This window comes from Rhipicephalus sanguineus, chromosome 5 (genome assembly GCF_013339695.2).
Source record: "Rhipicephalus sanguineus isolate Rsan-2018 chromosome 5, BIME_Rsan_1.4, whole genome shotgun sequence".
NCBI lineage: Eukaryota > Metazoa > Arthropoda > Arachnida > Ixodida > Ixodidae > Rhipicephalus > Rhipicephalus sanguineus.
In genome coordinates, this window is record NC_051180.1 from 124,659,013 (window position 1) to 124,682,151 (window position 23,139).

At 48.8% G+C, this 23,139-nt stretch overlaps 1 protein-coding gene across 3 annotated transcripts in view; it reads right to left on the reverse strand.

Moving 5' to 3' along the window:
- Positions 1-3,662: 3,662 nt before the first annotated feature.
- LOC119394219 (uncharacterized) overlaps positions 3,663-23,139 on the reverse strand; it is a 273,711-nt gene continuing 254,234 nt past the window's right edge. For 2 of the 3 annotated variants that reach the window (XM_049415712.1, XM_049415711.1), the window contains exons 2-3: positions 4,829-4,916; positions 3,663-4,438 (exon numbers count right to left, since the gene is read on the reverse strand). In XM_049415712.1, coding sequence (XP_049271669.1) covers positions 3,897-4,438; positions 4,829-4,889 — 603 coding nt within the window. In that variant the 5' untranslated portion in view covers positions 4,890-4,916 and the 3' untranslated portion in view covers positions 3,663-3,896. Of the gene's footprint in view, positions 4,439-4,828; positions 4,982-23,139 lie in introns of those variants that run through there. The other variant, XM_037661507.2, reaches the window with a different exon arrangement.

Genomic DNA, 23,139 nt, shown 5'->3' on the forward strand with positions numbered 1-23,139 from the left:
TCAGAGCAAACACTTTTTTTACTTCGTCCGTCGCGGTGGCGTAGCGGTTACGGTGCTCGGCTGCTGTCCCGAAAGTCGCGGGTTCGATCCCGCCTGCGGCGGTCGCATTTCGATGGAGGCGAAATGCTAGAGGCCCGTTCGCTGTGCGATATCAGTGCACGTTAAAGAACATCAGATGGTCAAAATTTCCGGAGCCCTCCACTGCGGAGTCCCTCATAATCATATCGTGGTTTTGGAACGTAAAACCTCAGACAATATTATTATTACTTTATGAAAACGAAAAACCCGATGTTTCGGTTCCCACTCGTACCCTTCTTCAGGGGTGACTGGGGGCACCGTACAGCAGTGTTTATATAACCTTCCTTTTCTTCGAACCGTGGGGTCACGCCTCTTCTCCATGATGTGTCGAAGTCATTTAAGCAAACGCTCGGGAGCGCACCTGTTGACATGTTGACAGGCACGTAGCCAGGATTTTTTTTCGGGGGGGGGGGGGGGGGGGGGGGGGGGGGGGGGGGGGGGAAGCGAGGCCTAATTTTTTTAAAGAAAGTATTTACATGGCAAAAAGAAAAAAGAAAGGGCTGGACGAATTTCGGGGGGGGGGGGGGGGGGGGGGGGGGGCTGCCCTCCCGCTTGCCTAAGTGCCTGCCGGTTGACGTTTACGGCTGTCTCCTGGATGGATATGTCAGCAAACTCGCTCATTAGTCGACTCTCTCGGACTCACTCAGACTCGGATTAAGCCGTGAGTCTGAGTGATTCCGGCTGAGTAGTACTTTGGTGAGTCTGAGGCCATGTGAGTCCGGTTGAAAAAAATTTTAGTGAATCCGGGTGAGTCCAGCTGAGAAAAAATTTTGGTGAGTCGGAGTGAGCCCTAAGCGCAAAATATATTTCTTGGGTAGGTCTGAGTGAGCCCATCCTCTTCTTTTGACCTATGCATGGGTGTGCCACGATTCCACAAACAGCCTCTTTTTGTGATGGTTGGCCTCGAAGTCGACGACGCGAGAGTTGTTCAAAGCGATGCGGTGGTCGCCCAACTCGCTGGGCTCAGCGAGTGCACTCCTCTGTCGGTCCATTTTTACGAAGCGAAAAATCAGAAACTAAAGTAAAAAAGTTAACTTTACACTTTACCTTGGTTAGTGTCCCTCTGTTTCATCCATAGGTTCCTTCCCAATAGACAGAATTCTGTCGAATGTCCAGCTTTAAACTTGCGAAAAAAGGCATCGCGGCGGTGGCGAGTGGGACGTGTGCTAAGGCACTTTATACTTAAGCCGAGTATATCCGCCGCCATAAATTGTTGTTCTACGCGTCGTTTTGTCAGCGGACGCGATGCGCCGGAACCTCGCCATATTCAACGTCTCTTTAAGCAGAATGAGAGGTCGTAAGGGCACGCACCTTCGGTCACCACAGCACCGCCGTCTTGGCTTGTGCGTGCATGCGATCATGAAGGTCAGTAACGTAGCCAGAATTTTTTTCGGGGGGAGGGGTTCAACCATACTTTATGCATGTTTGTGCGTGCGTTTGTATGTGCGCGTGTATATATATTAGGGGTGTGCGAATATCAAATTTTTCGAATACGAATCGAATACGAATATCCACCTTCGAATATCGAATCGAATATCAAAGGAAAAATGCCTCCACAGTAACAATATTTTATTTAATATGTAGCTATTTGAAAAAAAAAAAAACATTAACAGCCTGACTGGCAACAAAACATACACTGCTATCTCCAGAACACAATGTCCAGGCTACCACAATGCACATCACAACGCAAGCAAATATCACGGCACAATGAAAGTAATGACTAGATGTTATCATGAAGAAATATGAGTTGCTCCACATGATCAGGCAGCAGGCGCTCCCAATTAACAGAGACACCCCCCCTGCCACTGAAAAGGCACGCTCGCTTGGAACAGAAGTGGCTGGTTTAGGGAGGTACATGGGGCAAAGCTTTGCCAGACTGGGGTATCTGAAGGTGCCTACAGTCCGCCACCAGTCACATGGGTCACTGTCTTTCTTCAGAAGTGGTCCCGCATAGTGAACGAGTGGTAGTGCGGCACGTTACGGCCGCATAATATTGAAAATGTACGGTTACATGATCGCCAACAGCGCTGCACGTCGGAGATGCACCAGCAATAAATCATACGTATTGGGGCGCTCGTCGTAGGCAGAGATCGTGCCTCCGTGTACTTACGATGTTTATCGCTCCTCTCGGCAACGTTTTTAGCTATACGAACGCAGCAGAAATGTGGAAGACGAGTTATTTTATGCATGATAATCGCATCGCATATTCGAATTTTTCGAATATTCGAAGTTATCGAATATTCGAAACTTTTCGAATACACGATTTTCGAATCGAATACGCATATTTCGAATGTAATATTCGACGAATATTCGAAACTTTCGAATATTCGCACACCCCTAATATTTCCACATTATGCACATGCAAAATTGAAAAATTCTGGGGTGGGGGGCATTGAACACCCCTGACCCCTCTCCCCCCTTCCCCTGCTACGCCACTGATGAAGGTATACTCATACGTTAGTGCGATTACCTGCAATGATGTGATCATGAAGCGGAATATACCCTTTGCGTTAACTGCAATTCTCTGCAATGAGCGACGCACAACTATAGAAAAAAAATCGGGGGAAAAAAACTGAGCTCTTATACCGTTTATGTCACCGCAGATTCCTCGCGCGTTCCATTAGCACGAGACTGAGCACCTGATTCGGCTATCATTGTGTGCTGCTTGCGCTTTGAAATTTTTCCAGCCCTGCCAGACATCATTGTAAGTGCTCCACGAAGTCATTGCGAGTGGTAGTTCGCGATTACCGTTAAAGCTAAGCAGGACATGAACGCGCGAAGCTACACGAGAATTGAATAGCCGACACATCAGGCTATACTAGAAAATTCCACTATGCTTTTCTACGCTTACTACGCAGTCAATAATTGTAAGAGGTATATACTGCAATTATACAGGACGAACTACGCTGCAGGACGTGTGAACGAGCTGTAGCTGACAACATTGACCTTTTCCTGAAGCAACCACATTGCCAGAACACCTTGAAGAGTGATTGGCGGAAGGAAAATAACATCGAGGCGAGGAAGATCTCATGTGAACGAAAGAGTATTAGTGTTGTTCAATAACCGAAGCACGTGACTCGCATGCGAGTGCACATGTCGCGATCGCGAAGATTCGTGAGCGTGATCTCGGCGAAGCTCGATGTACAGTCAGCCACAAAACTTTACGGACACGCGATTTTCTGCTGCCGCGCAGCACATTGTTTTCACGCGAAGTGCTTATCTGCGGTATGAACCTCGCGCTTTTAACTCTACAGCACAAATCAAAGCTATCACAGCATGCTTCGAACGGCCTGCCGTTGGGTAGATATCACTTCGCGAGATTTTGCGGCTGATAGCACGTAGCCACGGCTTGACGAAGAGCACGTAGCGTTAAAAAGTGGAAAACATTCTTGTGCACTGGTAAAATGGCCAGACCATCGATGAAGGGATGGATGCGCCTTAGGCTGTCGATCGTCGCTGACGTAGCGGAAATGGTCCGTAAGCTTTTGTGGTTGACTGTACATCCGTTTTCATTCCAAACTGCACGCGGGATGGACTACGCCGATGCGCAGTGCATAAAACTCAGAAAAGTCAGAAATCGTGGGTCGTTGTCAATAGCATATCTTTATTTGTATCCACAGTGGTTGATATGCGATGATGTGGGAACTGTGCGAAATAAGCACGCTTGCGAGAGAATAAAATTGAGCCTGCGTACGCGCACCGATGAAAAGGTTGTTTCAGTCAACGCTTAAGCGCTTCAACAGTTCAACCATGAGGAGGGTTTAAAATCGCTGTTTAAAAGTGTCCAAGTTTGAAGAACCTAGTTTTCTGTTCAATATTTACGACGTGTGCTCGAGAAACCTGCCTATCGGCGACTGAGAACACGTCGAGTAAAGCGACTCGCAGCCAAGACCGGACAGTCCACCTAGCAGGCCCTTGAGGACACTCTCGTTGTTACCGTGGGCTTGGACGGCACCGGTGAGCGACCGCAACATAGCCGCGACCGTGGGGTACTTTCGGACGGCTTCCTCGGTGATCTCGCAGACCGCGCGAGTGCGGCAGGCTTCGGTGTCCAGGCCCACCACGCGAAGCAAGTCACGCCCCATGTCGGGAGACACGCTGTCCGTGACGATGGCGCCGAATGTGCGGAAGCTGGCCTGCAGCAGTTCGCCGACAACGGGAACGTACGTAAGTCCGAATAGAGCCAAGTAAAGGAGTCCCAGTGCCAGCAGGACGGGCTTGAGAGTGCCCAGGGCTACGGCAAAGGCCGGACCAGCGAGTGCGAGAGCCAGAGGAAGGAGCGAAACCGGAATCGAACGGCTGGCCTCGGAGACGTCCGTGGTGGTGGCCTCCGACGACACGTTGAACATTATGCTGCTGCCTGAAAAAGAAAAACGGTAAAAAAAGCACACGAAGTTGCTTAGAGGAAAGGCTCCGAGATATCAAATGTGAAAGGGGCGGTGCACTTATTGCTTGTCTAAAATAATGCGGCGATCAGCATACAATACAGTAAGCTACAATACAATCCTCACGCTTAAATCACCAGTACAGCTGCAGTCATTAAACAAATTGCTTCAACAAGATGACGGGAAAGTATCGCCATAGATCAAAGAAAGGCACGCCGCATAACAGGCAGCGATTTTCAGTTTCACGGAAGAACAACGGAAACGATAGACACGCTTCGTTAAGCAGTACGGTCTTCAGCGTTGGGATGAACCCGGCAGAGGTGCGAAGTCAGACGCGAAAGAAAAATGCTCTCAAGAATCCTTACCGCTGACCATCGCCAGACGGGGCAGCAGGACGAGGAGGGAAGCCAGCGTAACGGCCTGCATCTTTGCGATCACCGGGAAGGTAGCGCGCGTACGCCGACTGTGCTGCAGGTAAGAATCACGCCTGAAGCTTTGCGTGAACGCTTTATATAGCGTTTTCACCGCATCCCAGCGTGCTACCGGATTATCTCTTGCTTATCGCAGAAGCTGTCACATTTTCCCCCAAGGTTGCTTTCCTCGTATCTGCTGATTGATTTGGGTGATGGCTGTAGCTTTTGGACGACAAAAGAGAGAGCGGGCAAATGAAGTTTGCTTGGTTTGCATTGCTCACTGTTAACATCATAGTTATCTTGCGGGTGTTAAAGCCCCTATACGTTTGCATCACCACAGGTAGGTAAACAACTTTATTGATTCGTGAAAGAATCATGTGAGGGGGGGGGGGGAAGCGGAAGCAGGACGACGATGAGCCCTCGGGCCGCTCTAGGTGGCCGGACACTTCTGTGCTTCGGCGACCCCTCTGGCCCAGCCCACTGTCCGGAGCTGTAACTCCGGTTGTTGTGAGCTGCGCAGAGCAGCCTCCCATCGCTCCTGGTGTTCTGACCCTTGCCACGGGGGCTTGGGTTTGTTTGGGCAATTCACAAAGACGTGATTGAAGTCGGCTCTGGTGCTCGGACACAAGTTGCAATGAGGAGAAGTTTGCTATGCGTAATAAGGGAGAGAAGGAAAGGAGAAAACGTGGACGGATGGGCTTTAGTCAGTTTATATCAGACTCGTGCAAGATCATTCAATCAGGTGAGTGACTGGAGAAGTGTTGGAGTAACGTACAAAATACCGAATTAATATTAATATTCAAGAAGTATGCAGAATACTCGTAAAAGTTATTTCGTTACTTTGAAGATAATCCCAAAGCCCGTTTTCTTGTGAAGTTTAAAACAATGTTCTACGAAGCTGTTTACTACCAGAAAGTTTTGTTGGTCCGCGAGATTGATTCCAGTGGGGCGAAATGCAGCGCAGTTGTGTTTCTGCGTAGGCAAACCTTGGCAATTTTGAGGCTTATGTTGAACCACGGCCGGACTGGAAAGGCCCGCTCGCGTGCCCTTCCAGTGCGGCCGTGCTTGAAGAAAGCCCCGCCACGGTGCTCTAGTGTTTATGGCGCTCGATTGGCTGACCCGAAGGTCGCGTTATCTAATCCCGGCCGCGGCTGCTGCATTTTTGATGGAGGCGAAAATGTTTAAGGCCCGTGTACTTATATTTAGGTGCTCGTTAAAGAACCCCAGGTGGTCAAAATTTCCGGAGGCCTGCACTACGGCGTCTCTCATGATCATATCGTGGTTTTGCGACGTTAAACCCCAGATATTATTATTATTATTATTATTATTATTATTATTATTATTATTATTATTATTATTATTATTATTATTATATTATTATTATTATTATTATTATTATTGGTTGAAGACTGTGCGTGCCGCTGCGAGGCGGCTTGGTCTTGGTTTTTCTCGCTAAAGGACTGCAGTTTCGTTCCGAGTATTTGAAATTATTGAGTACAAGATACCCTGCAATGGAGAATAAGTTGCACCACGAATACTCCTCTCTCGGAGTATTTCCTAGACACTAAGATACTCTGAAAAGTTGTTTAGATAACTTGAGCACTGTACTACATGCAAGTCTGGTGCGTACGCGCATATGGAATTGAGTTTCTGTACGTGCGTGTGCCAAACGAATAGCGTGACGTAACTGTAACGGTGATGGTGCAGTGAAAGGGAAGCCATAGTGGAGTCGCCGCCCCATTATAAGTTGGCCCGAATGGACACATACACGTCTTTCTCTAGTAATCACGAAGGCATTGCCTCGTTCCACACTCGATTATAAAATCCTTCTGTTGCCACTGATAAAAGGAAGATGAAAAGGCGTTTCGGCATCCCTAACGAACGTTTTCTTCACACTAATCATTGACAGCCAATAAAGAAAGAAAGAAAGAAAGAAAGAAAGAAAGAAAGAAAGAAAGAAAGAAAGAAAGAAAGAAAGAAAGAAAGAAAGCTAGAAAGAAAGAAGGAAAGAAAGAAAGAAAGAAAGAAAGAAAGAAGGAAGGAAAGAAAGAAAGAAAGAAAGAAAGAAAGAAAGAAAGAAAGAAAGAAAGAAAGAAAGAAAGAAAGAAAGAAAGAAAGAAAGAAAGAAAGAAAGAAAGAAAGAAAGCAAGCAGAGGAGCGCTTGAGTATTCATTGGTCATTCCTAACTGCTATACGACGATTTCCGTCGCTTCTTTTAAGGGTGGCTGCGCACTTGATTATCAGAGATTGCGCATATAGCTAAAAAAATTCGGCAGATCCCACGTATAGCGGGAAAGAATGTTATGCGAAGCATGCGGTGGGAAGGCGACTGTGGCGTAATTTTTTTACATTGAGCGAAATGTTACGAAATGACGCTAAAGATATGTGCAAATGGTATACGCACATACATATGTTGAAGAGTCGCACATGTGTTATAACCAGTTGTTTCAGTTGCTTAACGATGCCCAACATCAACATGTAATGGGTATTAACAACACCAGACGCGGTAAGCTGATATGTAGTGCTTATACTTGTCCGTTATGATGGAAATCCACGCACGCATGTGTGGAAGGGGTGTGCTTCATCTCTTCTTAGTCTTCGTTTTTCTGTGCGCTGAATTTCTTCAAATATGAATACGCACCAACTCGCCCAACTATAGCTATCTTGTTACACTGTGCACGTTTCTCTTCGTATTGCCGGCGCGGGAGTCACGTGACAAGGGTTGAGGTCTCGAGACGCGCTGGCTCGCGGCCGACGGAGAGGAGTGCGCGGAAGAGAACAAATAGACACTGCGCATGTCCGTTGCTATGACGACGCACATGCAAAGAGGAAGAGAGGGAAATTGTTGTTGGCTGAGCTTCAACGTCAAAAGCACACGCAAGATCGTTTTCTGGGTTTGTAGCGGGAGGAGTAAAGCTGTCGCTCTAAAAACCGCGCATAAAGACGAGAGACGGGTTGAATAGAAAACAGAACAGGCGCTGTTCTGTTCTTTTTTTTTTTTTTCAACCCGTCTCTCATCTTTATGCGCTGTTTTTCATCGTGAGTTCGTGCCAATTTCACCAACTTCACACTTTAAGACATGACCTAACTTGAGAGATATTACGAACAGAGTGTTCATTATCAAACAATAAGAAATTTCATTTCCTGTTAGCTAGAACAAAGAGCACAATTTTTCCATTTTGCTTGATCTTCAAACAGCAAGAGTAGCAAATAAGCTTTTTATAAATTCAGTGCACCTCCACATAACGTGTTAGAAAGCTAACAATAACACATCAAGCGTACTCAGCAGAAAGCCGTCGTCAAAAGTGCCGACTACTTCGCTTACAAATACGGAATTTTTATAAAAATGTTATGACGGCTCCTGTCGTCTTCGCGTACGAATCTTACGTCGAGGCGGAAATACTTCGCCGCACCTAAAGCTACATAGAAATAAGTCATTGACAAAAACTCAAATATTGACTTAACGGCAGCAGTTTATATGCAGAAGTTGTAGGGCATATTTATTATTTAGAAGTCAGAAAAGTTGCACGTGGTTTGAGATATTCATCATTGAATTTTAATGGCGATATCGAAACTTACCGCGCCTGCGCGCAGTAAGCACGGCCGCCATGGCGCGGCCGCTCTGTTATGTCAGACCAGAAATACCCGTGATAATGAGGTGAATGAAGGAAGGTCGCGGCAGTATCTTGCCGTGGAAAGCGGCGTCATCTCACTCGCGCTGACGGATAGCCTTACCTTTTCGTGTGATGCTTAGTATTTATCTGTTTCTTCCGCACTGTCGCAAGAAAACCGCAATATCCACTCTTTCTCTCTGTGTACAGCATAACACTCAGGGACAGCCCCTGCGGCGCTTCTTGGATACATGGGAGTTTCCCTCGGCTCTTTATAGTTTAAAAAAGAAATAGATAAGCACCCCGCCTCGCAAGCGAAAACAAGCGGTATACTTGTGTATCTCAGACGACGCGCCGTTTGCCCATTTCGTGCGAACAGAAACTATCATCATCATGAACGGCCTGTATCTCGCGTCGCCTAGTACCTGGTACAGCTGCGCCTAGCGCGTGCAACGCAATAAGTTAAGCATGATCAAGCTAATTAAGCTAAACAAATTAAGGTATCTAATTAACTCAGGTACAGTGCTGGGCAGTATCGAAGATAGATGTATCTTAGATACTATCTTAGATACTCGTTGGGTATCTTGTATCTGTATCGCGATACGTCTCGCAAGACGTGTATCAGTATCTGTATTTCCGATACATTGAAGAATGTATCGTGTATCTTAAGATACAAGATACTGCAATCGCACCAGCACCGGACGAAACAATAAACGTTGGCTGATCTCCGCTTCTCAAGCTGGTACTGCTGCTACTGTCACCAGAATATAACTAAAGGCAGTGACACATTATTTCATCTTTACGTCAGAGTTTTCCAGCGAAGATAGACGAAGAGCTCCGAGCATTGGCGAAGCAGATTCACGTGGTGCCGCTCGCATCAACTCGAGAGAGAAGCGCGCGAACGTCTATGCCTAACTGACATTTTCTTTCCTGGCTTTTTTCTTTTAAGTTCTTTCAGTGCTAGGCACTTGGCCGTTCCTGTGCCGCTTGCTCCAATGCGTGCGGCGTTTTTCGCACACATTCTGATGCCGCTGTAGTGTCGTTGTCAAAGTTTCTCTTGCATATCCTGGCTTTCACACATCGGCGATTTGAAGGATTTCGCGGATGTAAGTTTCGCTTACATGCAATGAGATTGACTTATATGCAAATGAGATTCTAATAGCTATAGCACCGTGCACCGGTACCGATGCCGGATCCAACAGAACAGGCATCGACCTAACCAAAGTTATCATGGCATACGTCTCTTCTTTTATTCAGAGTTCTAAGATCATAATTGAAATCACAAGCACAAAATTATAAAAAAATCACAAGCACAAAAAATCATAATCATGTGTTTAAAATCACAAGCACACGTTTTTTCTTAGCTGTCCTTCTTTTCATTCCATACATTATCTATGTCTCTATATCGTTTCTTTTTCGGTCTGCTTACTGTAATATGTATTTAATGTGCTGCCAAGGTAAGCTCTTTGCTTTATTCTTACTTTTGAACTGTCTGCGTCATTTGTGCTACTGTTTACATACTTATATTCCACTTGAATTTACTATCATGTAAAGGCGATGTTGAGAACAAAGATACGATTATCCTGGCGTCCCTAGGGTATACAGTAGCAAATTTGCTTACTGCTAAGTAAATTAGCGAAATTGAGTTTTCAATATGATAGCCATCTTAAAGTTGTTAGCAAAAGAACTCGAGAAACTAAATGCTCCATTTTTTTTCATGAGCGTCCCAAAGAGCCGTTTTACGCTATTTTCCATAGGCACTGAATTTTCTATTGTCTTACCCTAAATGCCTAATTGTGATAGCTATTAGGGGTTACTCGCCGCGGTGGTTTAGTCGTTATGGTGCTCGACCGCTGTCCCGAAGGTCGCGCGACCGCATTTCGATGGAGGGAAAATGCTTGAGGCCCGTGCGCTTATATCGAGGTTTTAGAACCCCAGGTGGTCGAAATATCCGGAGCCCTCCATTACAGCGTCTCTGATAATCATATCGTGGTTTTGAGACGCAAAATGCAACGATTATTCTTATTCATATTATGGGCTCCTAAATATATCACTAGTTCTTGGGGTGGCCGTCTGTATCGTGTTTCTACACTTATTCGATGTGTTTCATACAGAACCACTTTTCTATTTTACTTAGATATGTTTGTTTTCGTGAGTATTCGGAGCTATCAGTGCTAATAGTGTTAATAGCGGAGGCGTCCTGCGGCGCTTTGTACAACTGGACAATACGTCTGAAAGCTTTCTGGGCTGCACTTGTTCTCGGGGTCGTGCACCTGTCCGGTGATCCGCTATGGCGAAAAACCAGGGGCGTAGCCAGAAACGTTTTTCGGGGGGGGGGGGGGGGGGGGCGCACCTCCTTGATCTGAAATGGGGACCGGGCAGGCAGATGTGATCGAGTGCCATTTCGTGGTCTCTATGCCATGGCAAAAATATGGGGGGGGGGGGGGGCATGGGCCTGGTGTGCCGCCCCCCCTTGATACACCGCTGGTGGAAACCGTAATACGTTTACGGGCAAGGTAGAGCTCCACAGCGGTATTTCCACCATCGTGCAGAGGCTTCTTACTGACGTTCTTGTAAGTAGATGGCAACCCGCTATCTGGTCGGCAAGCAGAGCAGCGACTCCATAAATTACAAAAGCGACAAGCAGAAACCGCTATCAGCGAAGTGCATAAAGATCTGTTATGTTAAGCAGCTAAAGAAGCGCCATCACTTGTTTCGGAATGAAACTGACATAGCTTGAGCTAGAAGTACAAATCTTTTGAGATACGAACAGATTACATTCAAATGAAACAAAATTGCTCGCAGTTAATAAATTTTGGAGAGACAATTGTTGCGTAAAGGCCTTCAGTGCTACATTATATGGATATATAATAACAAATTTGCGAATGTATCGAAGTATCTTAAGATACAATTGGAATGTATCGTATCGGATACAATCAGTGTTGTAGTATCTTGTATCGTATCGCGATACAATTTCAAAGTATCTTTGCCCAGCCCTGCTCAGGTATAATTAAGCTAAGTTGAACATGGCCGAATTAAGCTTTGTTTAGCCTAGTTGAGCCATGTTAAACGCATGGCCAAGCCTATTTAAGCCAAGCCTAGTTAAGTTGACTATATAATTAAGCCTAATTACTAACTGAATATGGTGCAAGCTAATCCAGTTTAAGTCGAGTTTGCGTATACAGGTCGCGTGTTAGCAGGGGCGTAGCCAGGGGGGGGGGGTTGGGGGTTCAAACCCCCCGCCCCCCGAAGTTTTTCACTTTTGTTGGCGTATATATACACGCGCACATACAAACGCACGCACGAACATACATAAAGTATGGTTGAACCCCCCTCCCCGCCGAAAAAAATTTCTGGCTACGCCCCTGCGTGTTAGGTCAGATCGGATTAAGCTAATTCGGATTAACCCGGATTAAGCTAATCCGCTTTAACACAAAAATCGAAACTGTCAATTCCGACCCTCCGTGACGAAATCAGTCGTATGTGTCCTGCATGCGGCATTAAACCTCCTTGGTATGTGTATAAAGTTATCCAGATTAAACCGTATTAGGACAAATACAGATGGAGTCGAGGTTGATTAAGCTCGAGCCCGTGCCGGATTAAGCTAATCTCATCCGTGCCCTGCCTGAGTCGGTACTAGTTTGGCCACCAGCTCCGCTGTTAGTCCAGCCTTGCACCACTAGTGCAAGCTGCCTAAATTATTTTGCTGACCAGATTCTGCTTCGACGCGCCTTGATTCAAGTTTCGTCGCGTCCTTGTCACGGGTAGCCAGCGGTCTGATGTAAAAGAGCGGCCGTATTTCCTGCGCGCCGGGTGCGGCCAGTTTTGATATCGCCATTAAGATTCAATGACGAATATAAAATCCCGTGCAACTTTCGCGTTTTCTAAAAGATGCCCTACACTTTCCCATATAAACAATTAGAAGTACTGACACGAATTTTAAATATTTTCTTATTGTTGCGCTAAATAATAACACTATAGTGTCGAGACGTACCTCAGCGTCGGTAACTGACCTTGCAGTCCAGTAAAGGTGGCATTGTCCATTGCCTCGGTGGCCGCCGTCTGCAAGCCCCACGCTTTCTCTCTGTCTGCTCGGGCGACGTTGCGGGCATACAGGCACCAACGGCCTCCCGCCGGCTCGCTGGTTTTTCCGAACCTTACAATATGCTTGACGTTGGTCCTGGAACGTGGGACGTGGAACGATCGTCGAACACTGGTGCCCACTTATCCGTTATGAGTTCTACGCTTCGCTCCCGACTAAAGAAAGTTCTTACACCTGCTATGTTCCCTACAGTGCGAGTGGCCAACGGAAGCCGAACATCAGTTCTGGGAATGTGCACTGCCCGCGTTACTGTTGCCGGTCACCACACTTCAGTGCTCTTCGCAGTTCTCGACTCTTGCCCGCATGATGTCATTCTTGGCATTGATTTCCTGACCGCTCACTCTGCCCTCATCGATTGTTCAACCGGCATTTTACGGCTTGAGTTGCCCTTGTGCTCTGATGTCCCCTGTCGCACTCGGCTACGGTCCGTGGAGTGTATACGGCTACCGCCCCAGGCTGCTATGTACGTCCCTATGTCGCCGTTACCGTCAGTTACTGATGGAGACTATCTGGTAGCTCCCCTCATTGATTTGACCCTTACCCACAGCATCGCAATTCCACATATGATAGTAGTTGTTGCCAACAACAGGACGCTTCTTCCTGTTCTCAACTTCTCCACGTCAACCCAGGTTCTTCCTCAAGGGATCACCTTAGCCGACCTTTCAACTCTGGAGGAATGTACGATTTCATCTTTCACCCCTGACTCCAAGACCGTAGCCAAACCTGTCATAGCTCCGAAAAATAAGGCATTCCTGGACAAAATGATATCCGACGACCTGTTACCTTCCCAAGTTGAAGCACTCCGCGGTGTTCTGTTTTCTTACCTGGATATTTTTGACATCGACGACCGTCCCCTGGGGCGCACAAGCGTCGTAGCCCACCGTATCGACACCGGTGACGCCGGTCCACTTCACAAACGCCCTTACCGTGTGTCTCACGCTGAGCGCCAAGTTATACAGAAGGAGGTCGAGAAAATGCTCAGCAAACACGTTATCGAGCCTTCCTCTAGTCCTTGGGCATCACCTGTCGTGTTAGTTAAAAAGAAGGACAACAGCTGGCGCTTTTGCGTCGACTATCGCCATCTCAATCGGGTCACCAAGAAGGACGTCTATCCTCTACCTCGAATCGATGATGCGCTCGACTGCCTCCATGGTGCCAAGTATTTCTCATCGCTTGATCTTCGATCTGGATACTGGCAAATTTCAGTCGATGACTGCGACCGTGAGAAGACGGCATTCATCACACCCGACGGACTTTACCAATTTAAGGTCATGCCTTTTGGGTTGTGCAATGCTCCTGCCACTTTTGAACGGATGATGGACTCTCTCCTACGCGGTTTCAAATGGTCTACCTGCCTTTGTTATCTGGACGACGTCATCGTTTTCTCGCCCACCTTTGAAAGCCACCTTCCTCGTCTCTCGGCCATTCTTGACGTTTTTCGCTCTGCTGGCCTTCAGCTCAATTCGTCGAAGTGCACGTTTGGACGTCGGCAGATTAAACTACTTGGCCACCTTGTAGACGCTACTGGTGTCCAACCTGATCCTGACAAAGTCCGCGCTGTCCGCGAATTCCCGGTTCCGCGTTCCACGCAAGAGGTTCGCAGCTTTCTTGGGCTCTGCTCATACTTCCGCCGCTTTGTCATCAACTTCGCGGACATTGCTCGGCCCCTCACGGATCTCCTCAAAAAGAACGTGGCTTTTTCCTGGGGTGAGGACCAAGAACAGTCCTTTGCGTCACTGATTACCGCCCTTACATCACCACCAGTGTTGGCTCATTTTGACCCAGCCGCTCGAACAGAGCTTCGCACTGATGCAAGTGGCCATGGCATTGGTGCTATACTCGCTCAGATACAAAATGGCACAAACCGTGTAATAGCCTACGCTAGCCGCCTTCTGTCGCAGTCAGAAAAAAATTATTCCATTACTGAGCGAGAATGTCTAGCTCTCGTCTGGGCGGTCGCGAAATTCCGTCCGTACTTATACGGACGCCCCTTCGCAGTCATCACAGACCATCATGCGCTCTGCTGGCTGTCAACACTTAAGGACCCTACAGGAAGACTCGGCCGTTGGGCATTGCGATTACAGGAGTACACGTTCTCGGTAGTGTACAAATCTGGCAAGCTCCATAGCGATGCCGACTGCTTATCCCGACACCCTGTTGATCCACCCAACTCCATCGATTTGGAAGCCGATGCCTGCGTCTTTGCCATCACTGACTTTCTACACGTGGCGGATGAACAACGTCGAGATCCATCGTTACTCTCCATCATTGACCGCCTTCAATCCGGCAATACCGACCCTTCACTGAGCATGTTCTTGCTTCAAGACAACGTTTTGTACCGCCGCAACCTGAATCCCGCCGGCGCGGAACTTTTACTCGTCGTCCCAAGCCATCTGCGCAAGGATGTTCTGCAACAATTCCACGATGCCCCTACTTCCGGACATTTAGGCGTCTCCAGAACCTACGACCGTGTTCGACGACGGGTATTCTGGAAGGGTCTTTATCGCTCCGTTCGCCGCTACGTTGCAGCTTGCGACCTGTGCCAGCGCCGAAAGAAACCTACGGTTCCCCCTGCCGGTCGCCTTCAGCCTATTGAAGTCCCAGCCGAGCCGTTTTATCGAGTGGGGTTGGACTTGTTAGGTCCCTTTCCAACTTCGACAAATGGAAATAAATGGGTTGCAGTAGCCACGGATTATGCCCGTCGGTATGCAATCACTCGAGCGATACCGACCAGCTGTGCGACTGACGTTGCAGATTTCCTCCTCTACGACATTATTCTCCAGCATGGCGCTCCTCGTCACCTACTCACAGACCGTGGTCGCTGCTTCCTGTCTCGTGTGGTTGATGACCTACTTCGATCTTGTGCTACTCGTCACAACTTCACCACGTCTTACCACCCCCAGACTAACGGACTTACGGAACGCCTCAACCGCACCCTGACAGACATGCTTTCTATGTATGTATCTGACGACCACACCGATTGGGACATTGCCCTCCCGTTCGTCACCTTCGCCTACAACTCGTCGCGTCATGACACAGCCGGCTACTCACCGTTTTATCTTCTTTTTGGCCGTGATCCGTTACTACCTTTCGACTCCCTGCTTCCGTCTGACCCACCTTCCACCACTTCGTACGCTCAAGATGCCATCACCCGTGCTCTCATCGCACGTACAGTAGCCCGCGCTCGGTTCTCGTCGTCCCAGACTGCACAGAAGTCCCTCTATGATAGCCGACATAGGGATGCCGATTTCCCTCCGGGCTCTCCCGTTCTACTCTGGCTCCCATCCCGTCGTGTTGGCCTCTGCGAGAAGCTTCTGTCGCGATACGTCGGGCCCTACCGAGTCTTGCGCCAGGTGACACCTGTCACCTATGAGATTTCCCCGACCACAAACTCATCGACTGCTACACCCAGAACTGACATCGTGCACGTTTCTCGCCTGAAGCCCTACAACGGTGACACGCCCTTCTAACCATAACAGGCACCGGGACGGTGCTTTGCCGGCCGGGGTAATATCACGGGTATGCAAAGGTGACTCAGGCACGGGCGCTGAAATGACACCCAATGGAGGAAGACGACAACGTTGTTGTTGTGGGTTTGAGTCTGAGGCTGCCCTGTTGTCCTACGATCCTGTCCTCCCTGTGCAGCATTAACTCGATTATTTATTTATTTATTTGGTTTGAATACATAGAAAACACGAAGACACAGAGGAAATAGGGAGGGAACAGGCTGACAACTGCCACCTAAAGGGGCACAACGCCTGCCTGCTCATTTGGGAAAGGGGAAACATTGGGGAAAGGAAGATAGGGGGGAAAGAAAAAGGAACGAAAATAGGTAAGAAAAAAAACAAATAACACAGACGTAAACACGAATAAGTGGTCACAGGGAAAATTGTCTATACGCGCGAGGCCAAATCGGTGTTTTTTAAGAAAGTAAGTAGGGCTCGATGGGCCTGGTCACGCCGAGCAGCACAACCCCTCGGGAACAGGCAATCATCAAGGTTCGTACACTTGAGACCAATAAGTCCATATTCCTTGATGTATTAACTGAATAAATCATCCCCGTAACAATATGGTAATGTCTCCAGCCCAGGCGTGCGCAGGGCTCCCCTTCAGGGAGGGGGGGGGGGGGAAGGTTTGTTGCAGCGCCCCCCCTCCCAATTATGTCAATGTATGGCGCTGACACTGCGCCCCCCCTCCCTACTATGCCAATGTGTGGGGCTGACTTTGCGCCGCCCTCTTAGGTGAGTAGTGGGGGCACCGCCCCCCCCCCCCCCCCCGCCCACCCTCGTGGGCACGCCTATGCCTCCAGCCAAGTGATCCTCTCCAACAATACGCAGTACAATGAAGTAAAATAACCGCAAGTTGTCCACTCGGGAAGCCTGGACGAATGTGCACACTGCATTTCAAGCCATTAGAAGCAACACGCGGTGCTCGACGCACCTCCCAACTTTATGTACGTGTACAATCCGCCTTTTTCACGGCGCCCCTGCGCATGCGCTCTCTCCTAGCGGAAAAGTCGCGAAACGTCTCATCATCTCGGAGGCTTTGCTTCTGCCAATACCGGCTGTCCCGACCCCTACCAAACCCCTATCAAAACGACAGAGGGCAGCACAGGAAAATGAAAGAGGCCGGCTGAGCTCACGGCCGCTGAACGGGATATACGAATGTGACGTCATTTGTCAACGGAGACGACTAGACCAGGTTCTGTTTTGTGTGGCCCAGTCGCTCCAACCTATGCCTAGTCAGTTTCTGCACAATCATTTTTGAACATTCTAGTCAGAAACTCGGTATAACGTTAAACATCGAAATAGCATTTTTCCTTGAAGCCATAGATCAAAATTTATTAGTATAGTCCAGCTTCAGACTGTTCTAGATCTCTGTTTTTGTGAAGTTCATACGAGAACACGCGTGGTGCATCAGAATTAGAAACTGTCGCGCAGCATCAGCATAGATGGCGGGTAGTGACAGCAGTGTGCTAGCCACGTGTTTGTCTACATGTGCGCAGCTTCGTCACTCCATCTCTGCAGTCATGCCCAAGAGTGGCCTCAATGCTCATGAGCCCTCCAGAGGACGTGTGTATGCATCTTTCGACACAAAAGTAAAGCTTGGAAACAATCGGTAGCCTTTGGGTTTGCTTGTTATTTTATCTGCGAATAAAAACTCATCGGGTCCCTTATGCATCTGCCTCAGTCGACTCGAAGGCGAGAGCCATCTTCTTGTTCTTTACTTATAAGTCGATGCTTATAAGTCGTTACTTATAAGTCCAGCGCTCCAGTTCGAAAGCTTTCTGTAACTAAGATGGTTTTATAATGCCTCCAGGATCGGGGTCATTGTAAGCTTTCTGCGCGCATTAACCCCAACAATTATCATATTAAGCTTTCTGCGCCTCACCTTGTTTTGCACTCCCTCCGGGCTCTGCCCACCTTTGAGCAAGCAAGCAGGACGTCATGTGATGACGTTATAATGTGACGTCATGATGACGTCACAAATTTTGGCGATCTGTGATGTCATGATGACATCATCACGTGATGACAATTTTTTCCATCACTCGTGTTAACGTCACCGACGCGGGACGCCGGTCGATTCTCGCGTTTGATGAGGCATCCAAGGCTTTAGCCTTATTAAGAAAAATCCACGGTTGAGTCCTCCGTCACAGGAATTGGTACAACACAAAAGTAAAATGCGACTTCACAGAAATAGTTGAACATCTATTGTACATTGATAGATGAGAACTTGCACAATGTATATTAGTGTTTGGTGGGTACAGCACCGTTTGACACAGATGCATCAATGTTGATGCCTGGTCACATATGTTTTCACATATGTGATGTTTGTATTCCATTGAGCTGCGAAACTTCCTTCAGTGTATGTAGATGCCAAGGCATGCAAAACATGTATTTATTTTTCGCAGTGACCTTCATATGTTACACAGTGCAGGCCTCTTAATTATGGCCTGTCTAAAAATTTTTCTGTACTAGAATTCTCATGAGACCTACCTGTTATGATCTCCCGAAAGCTCAGCAGTAATGTGAAATAAATAATTAAACCTGTAAATCTGCAGTACCGCACATTGAATAATAAATAGGGGTGTGCGAATGTTCGAAATTTCGAATATTTTTCGAATAGTGTTTGCTATTCGATTCGATTCGCACTGGAATTTTACTATTCGAACTTCCCAAAAACAAATAACAGTCAACGTCCGACTGAAAGTGACCCCTTCAGATTTTCAATATGCTTCACCTCATTACACTCTCGTATTGCGGCATAGCTGCCTTTCAAACTCTGTTACGGTCGAACTTTGCCAAGCCCAAGAGAGAGAGAGAGAGAATCAACTTTATTGAGCCCGAATATTCGATGGTACGCGCAGGTACCAGACGGGGTGGTTCCCTATTCACGGGACCCATATGTCTCCAGCAACTCCTGGCCCCTGGCCGTCAGTGCGAGCTGAGTCGGCAGGGCGGGGCTGGACAACAAGGTCTCCCATCGCTCTGGGGGTTGAGAATTGGGGATGTTGGGGGGAAGGGGAGGTGGCGGGTTCTTGAGCTCTTTACATTCAGCTATGATATGTGCCAGAGTGCCTCTTTCCGTTTTGCAGAAAGGGCAGAGTGTGTCGTGCTCCGCCGGGTACATTCGGTGTAACAGAACGGGATGCGCTAGCGATCCCGCCTGCGTGCGCCGCAGGATCGTTTGCTGCTGCCTGGTTAGTTGCGGGTGTGGTACAGGAAGTTTGCACCTCGCGTTTCTGTACATTTTAGTGATGTCTTTAAAGCTCGTCACGGGATGGGGTAGCTCAGCCGGCTCGTCCTCGGCCCGGATGGACAGTTCTCGGGCGTGGTGGTCGGCGAGGGCGTTGCCTTCCACCTTCGAGTGAGCCGGGATCCACACGAGCTCGATGGCTCGTCCCGGAGGCTTGTGCTTGGAGAGAATGGCCTGGGCAGCGGGAGAGATCAACCCCCTGCGGAAGCTTGCGTATGCTGACTTCGAATCTGTGACCACGGAGTCCACGCTCGGTTGTACGAGTGCGAGGGCCACAGCCACTTCTTCGGCAATGGCTGGGTCTGTCGTCCTCAGCGACGCGCTGACAATAAGCTTGTCGACGGACGTGGCTACCGCCGTTGCTCGGTCGTCGTATTTTCTGAGCGAGGCGTCCGCGTAGAGTACTCTAGGGTTCTCCTCCAGCTGTCGGGCCAGGGACTTGGCTCGCGCGGACCGTCTCCCGTCGTCCTTCCCCGGTTGCATGTTCCTGGGGAGTGGCTTGGTTTGAATGGCCTCTTTCCATTGCTCGGGAAGGGCCGTCTTGGTTGGAAGTGGTTCTATCTGCCATCCTATTTTCCGTAGGACGGCCCGGCCGTGCTCTGTTTGACTTAGCCTTACCCTTTGGTTAGACAAGTGAGCCTCAATCAGCTCCTCCACCGTGTTGTGAACGCCCATGTCCAGCAGTTTCTGCGTGGACGAGTAGATCGGCACGCCCAATGCCTGCTTGGTTGCTTTGCGCAGCATCGTGTTCAGGGTGTCCCTGTTTGCCTTCGTTAGCTGGAGGTACGGGGCAGAGTAGGTCACCCTTGATACGACGAACGCCCTCACTAAACGCATTGCATCGTCTTCCTTTAGGCCTCTGTTACGATTAGAGACCCTTCGGATCATACTTAATATCTGTTCCGAGGTGTTCTTGATCTTCGTGACGGCCGCATACGCTCGACCGTCGCTTTGCAGCAGCAGACCGAGGATTCTGATCTGTTGCGTCGGTTTGATGGCCATGCCGTCGATGGTGATGGTCACGTTCGGCGGCGGTTCCTTCTTGGGTCTTCCCGGCTGGACCATGAGCAGCTCTGATTTCTGTGGAGCGCAGCTCAGCCCGCAGGTCTTTGCATAGTCATGTACGGTCGTTGCCGCCCTCTGTAAGGCATCCTCTACCCAGGCATTGGACCCGGCTCGGTTCGTCCACACCGTGATATCGTCGGCGTAGAACGCGTGGTCCACGCCTTCAATTTGCTGGAGCAGATTGGGTAGGGGTAGGAGGGCCAGATTAAAGAGCAGGGGCGACAGAACCGACCCCTGAGGGGTTCCTCTGTCGCCAAGTTCGACAGGTTCCGACTTTTCCTCGCCTATCCTGATGGTCGCTGTTCTTCTCGTTAAGAAGTCCGTGATGTAAGCAAAGGTTTTCCGACCACATCCCGTCTTGTTTAGATTTTGGAGCACGCTCGCGTGAGACACGTTGTCGAAGGCCCCTTTTAGGTCTAGGGCGAGTATCCCCCGCGGCGCGTTCCTCGTTGCCTTCTTGACGACAAGTTCTTGTAGTTGGATAAGGACGTCCTGGGTGCCTAGGTGTTGTCTGAACCCATACATGGTTGCGGGCATTTGGTTCGTTTCTTCCAGGTGTTTTTGAAGTCTGCGAAGAACCATACGTTCCATCACCTTCCCCACGCACGACGTGAGGGAGATGGGCCGCATGTTGTCGATCGTCAGCGCTTTGCCGGGTTTCGGGATGAATCGAACCTCAGCCTCTTTCCATTCTTCCGGCAGCCGCGAGCTCTCCCAGGTTTCATTGATGTGCCCCAAGAGGCCGCGGGCCACCGCTTCGCTCATGTTTCTGAGCAACTTATACGTGATCGCGTCCCTGCCGGGGGCGCTCTTGCTATTGCTTTCATCAATGGCCGACCAGAGTTCCGTCATGGTGAACGGTCTGTCCAGCTCTTCGTTTTCAGGACCTTCGTACCTCTCAGGCGTCGGGAATTGGCCCCGCTCAGTCTTGAGGTATTTTGTCTTCAGTTCTTCCAGTAGCCTTCGGCCATCCCCCTTGTACGTGTTGATGACCTTGGTGAGATTGCGGTTGGTTGCGGTCTTGCTGCTCAGCGGGTCGATTAGGTGCCTCAGTAGGCACCACGTCTTCCGTGCCGATAGCTTGCCCTGCAAGCCGTCGCAAGTGCTCAGCCAGGTCTCTCGGCATAGCTTGGCCGCGTACTCGGTGATCTGTTTGTTGAGGACCGCGATACGTTTGACCAGCTTCTTGTTGTGACGTTGGCGCTTCCACCTCCGCGTTAGCGAGTGCCGGGCCGCCCACATGTGTGCCAGTCTGGCATCCACGAAAGGTGTCTGCGCCGTCGTCGTTATTTCTTGCGTAAACTTCTCGAGGGCCTTTTTCTGATCCCTCGCCCATTCGGCGTACGTTTGCTTTCTGTCGGCTTCCACATCGTTCTCCGAAGCCTCTTCTGCTTCTTGCGTGTCCTTCCGCATCTTGTCCCAGTCCGTTACACGTGCCGTCCCCAACACAGCACGGTATTGGGGTCCCTTGATGATGATGCCGATCACGCTGTGGTCAGAGCCCAGGTCCACGTCTTCGTTTCTCCAGGCCGCATCTAGTCCCCCCGACCCAAGAGAGAGCCAACGTCCGATTGCAAGTGGTCCCTAGATTTTCAATATGCTTCCCCTCATCACACCCCGGCATTGCGGCAAAGCTGCCTTTCAAGCTCCGTTACGGTCGAACATAGCCAAGAGACAGCCAACGTCCGATTAAAAGTGGTCTCTAGATTTTCAATATGCTTCACCTCATTACACCCCCGCATTGCGGCAAAGCTGCCTTTCAAGCTCCGCTACTGTCGCAAGTGTATTAAAGGGACACTAAAGAGAAACAATGAATTGGTTTAGATTGATAAAGTGTGCTCGGAGAACCCTTGTGTAGTTTATTTCACCACCATAGGTTTATTATTAGAGGCGGAAACCAAGTTCAAAGTTTCATTTTTAAATTTCGCGCCGAACTTTGTAATTCGTGACGTAAAACATTTCAAAGAGCATTTAACGTATTTTGGCGCCACTGGCCTGACGAAATTTCCACAAACTAGTTATGTCAAGCCTCTGGCCCCCTCAGAGGACAATGTACTTCGATTTAACCGGTTAGGAACTACGTAGGCCCAAGCAGGCGCCGTCAAAAATATGTGACGTCATGGCAAATGGTGCGGGAATTCCAAGGTGGCGTCGCCACCTTTATTTTCTTTTTGCGCGTTTTCTTGCTTATTAGGTGTCTTCTCGCAGCAAGCGTCGTGTTTTTGGTATCATGGAAAGCTACTTTACTAATGCGAGAAAAATCGTTTTGCTCTTTAGTGTCCCTTTAACTTAAGAAAACGCTGGTTCCAACATGAACATGAAAAATGTAGCAGAGGTGGGGGCTCAATTAATGCTGTTTTGGACCTGAAACTTGGACAGGAAGTCCGAAAAATCAGAAGCCGAAGCTTTTTAGCATCCAAAATTTCAGACGTTCTTATATATCGACATCTACGAGGCACATTTGGAACTCCGGACTTGAAGGGAGCACACCCTTGTCTGCCACATCAGTTGGGCTTCCACAGAAGTTGAAAGACGAGGAAAGGCTGAGGAAATGGCATCTTTGCCTATCACATGTAAAGTGTTGTCGGCAACACTTTGGTTGCACCAAATCATGTACATAAATAGAATTCGGCCTCTACATTGCCTCATTCTTGATAAGACAACTATGAAACACCACCCCGCCAATGCTTCATCAACCTAGCGAAAAGAAACACTTTCACATTGCCATC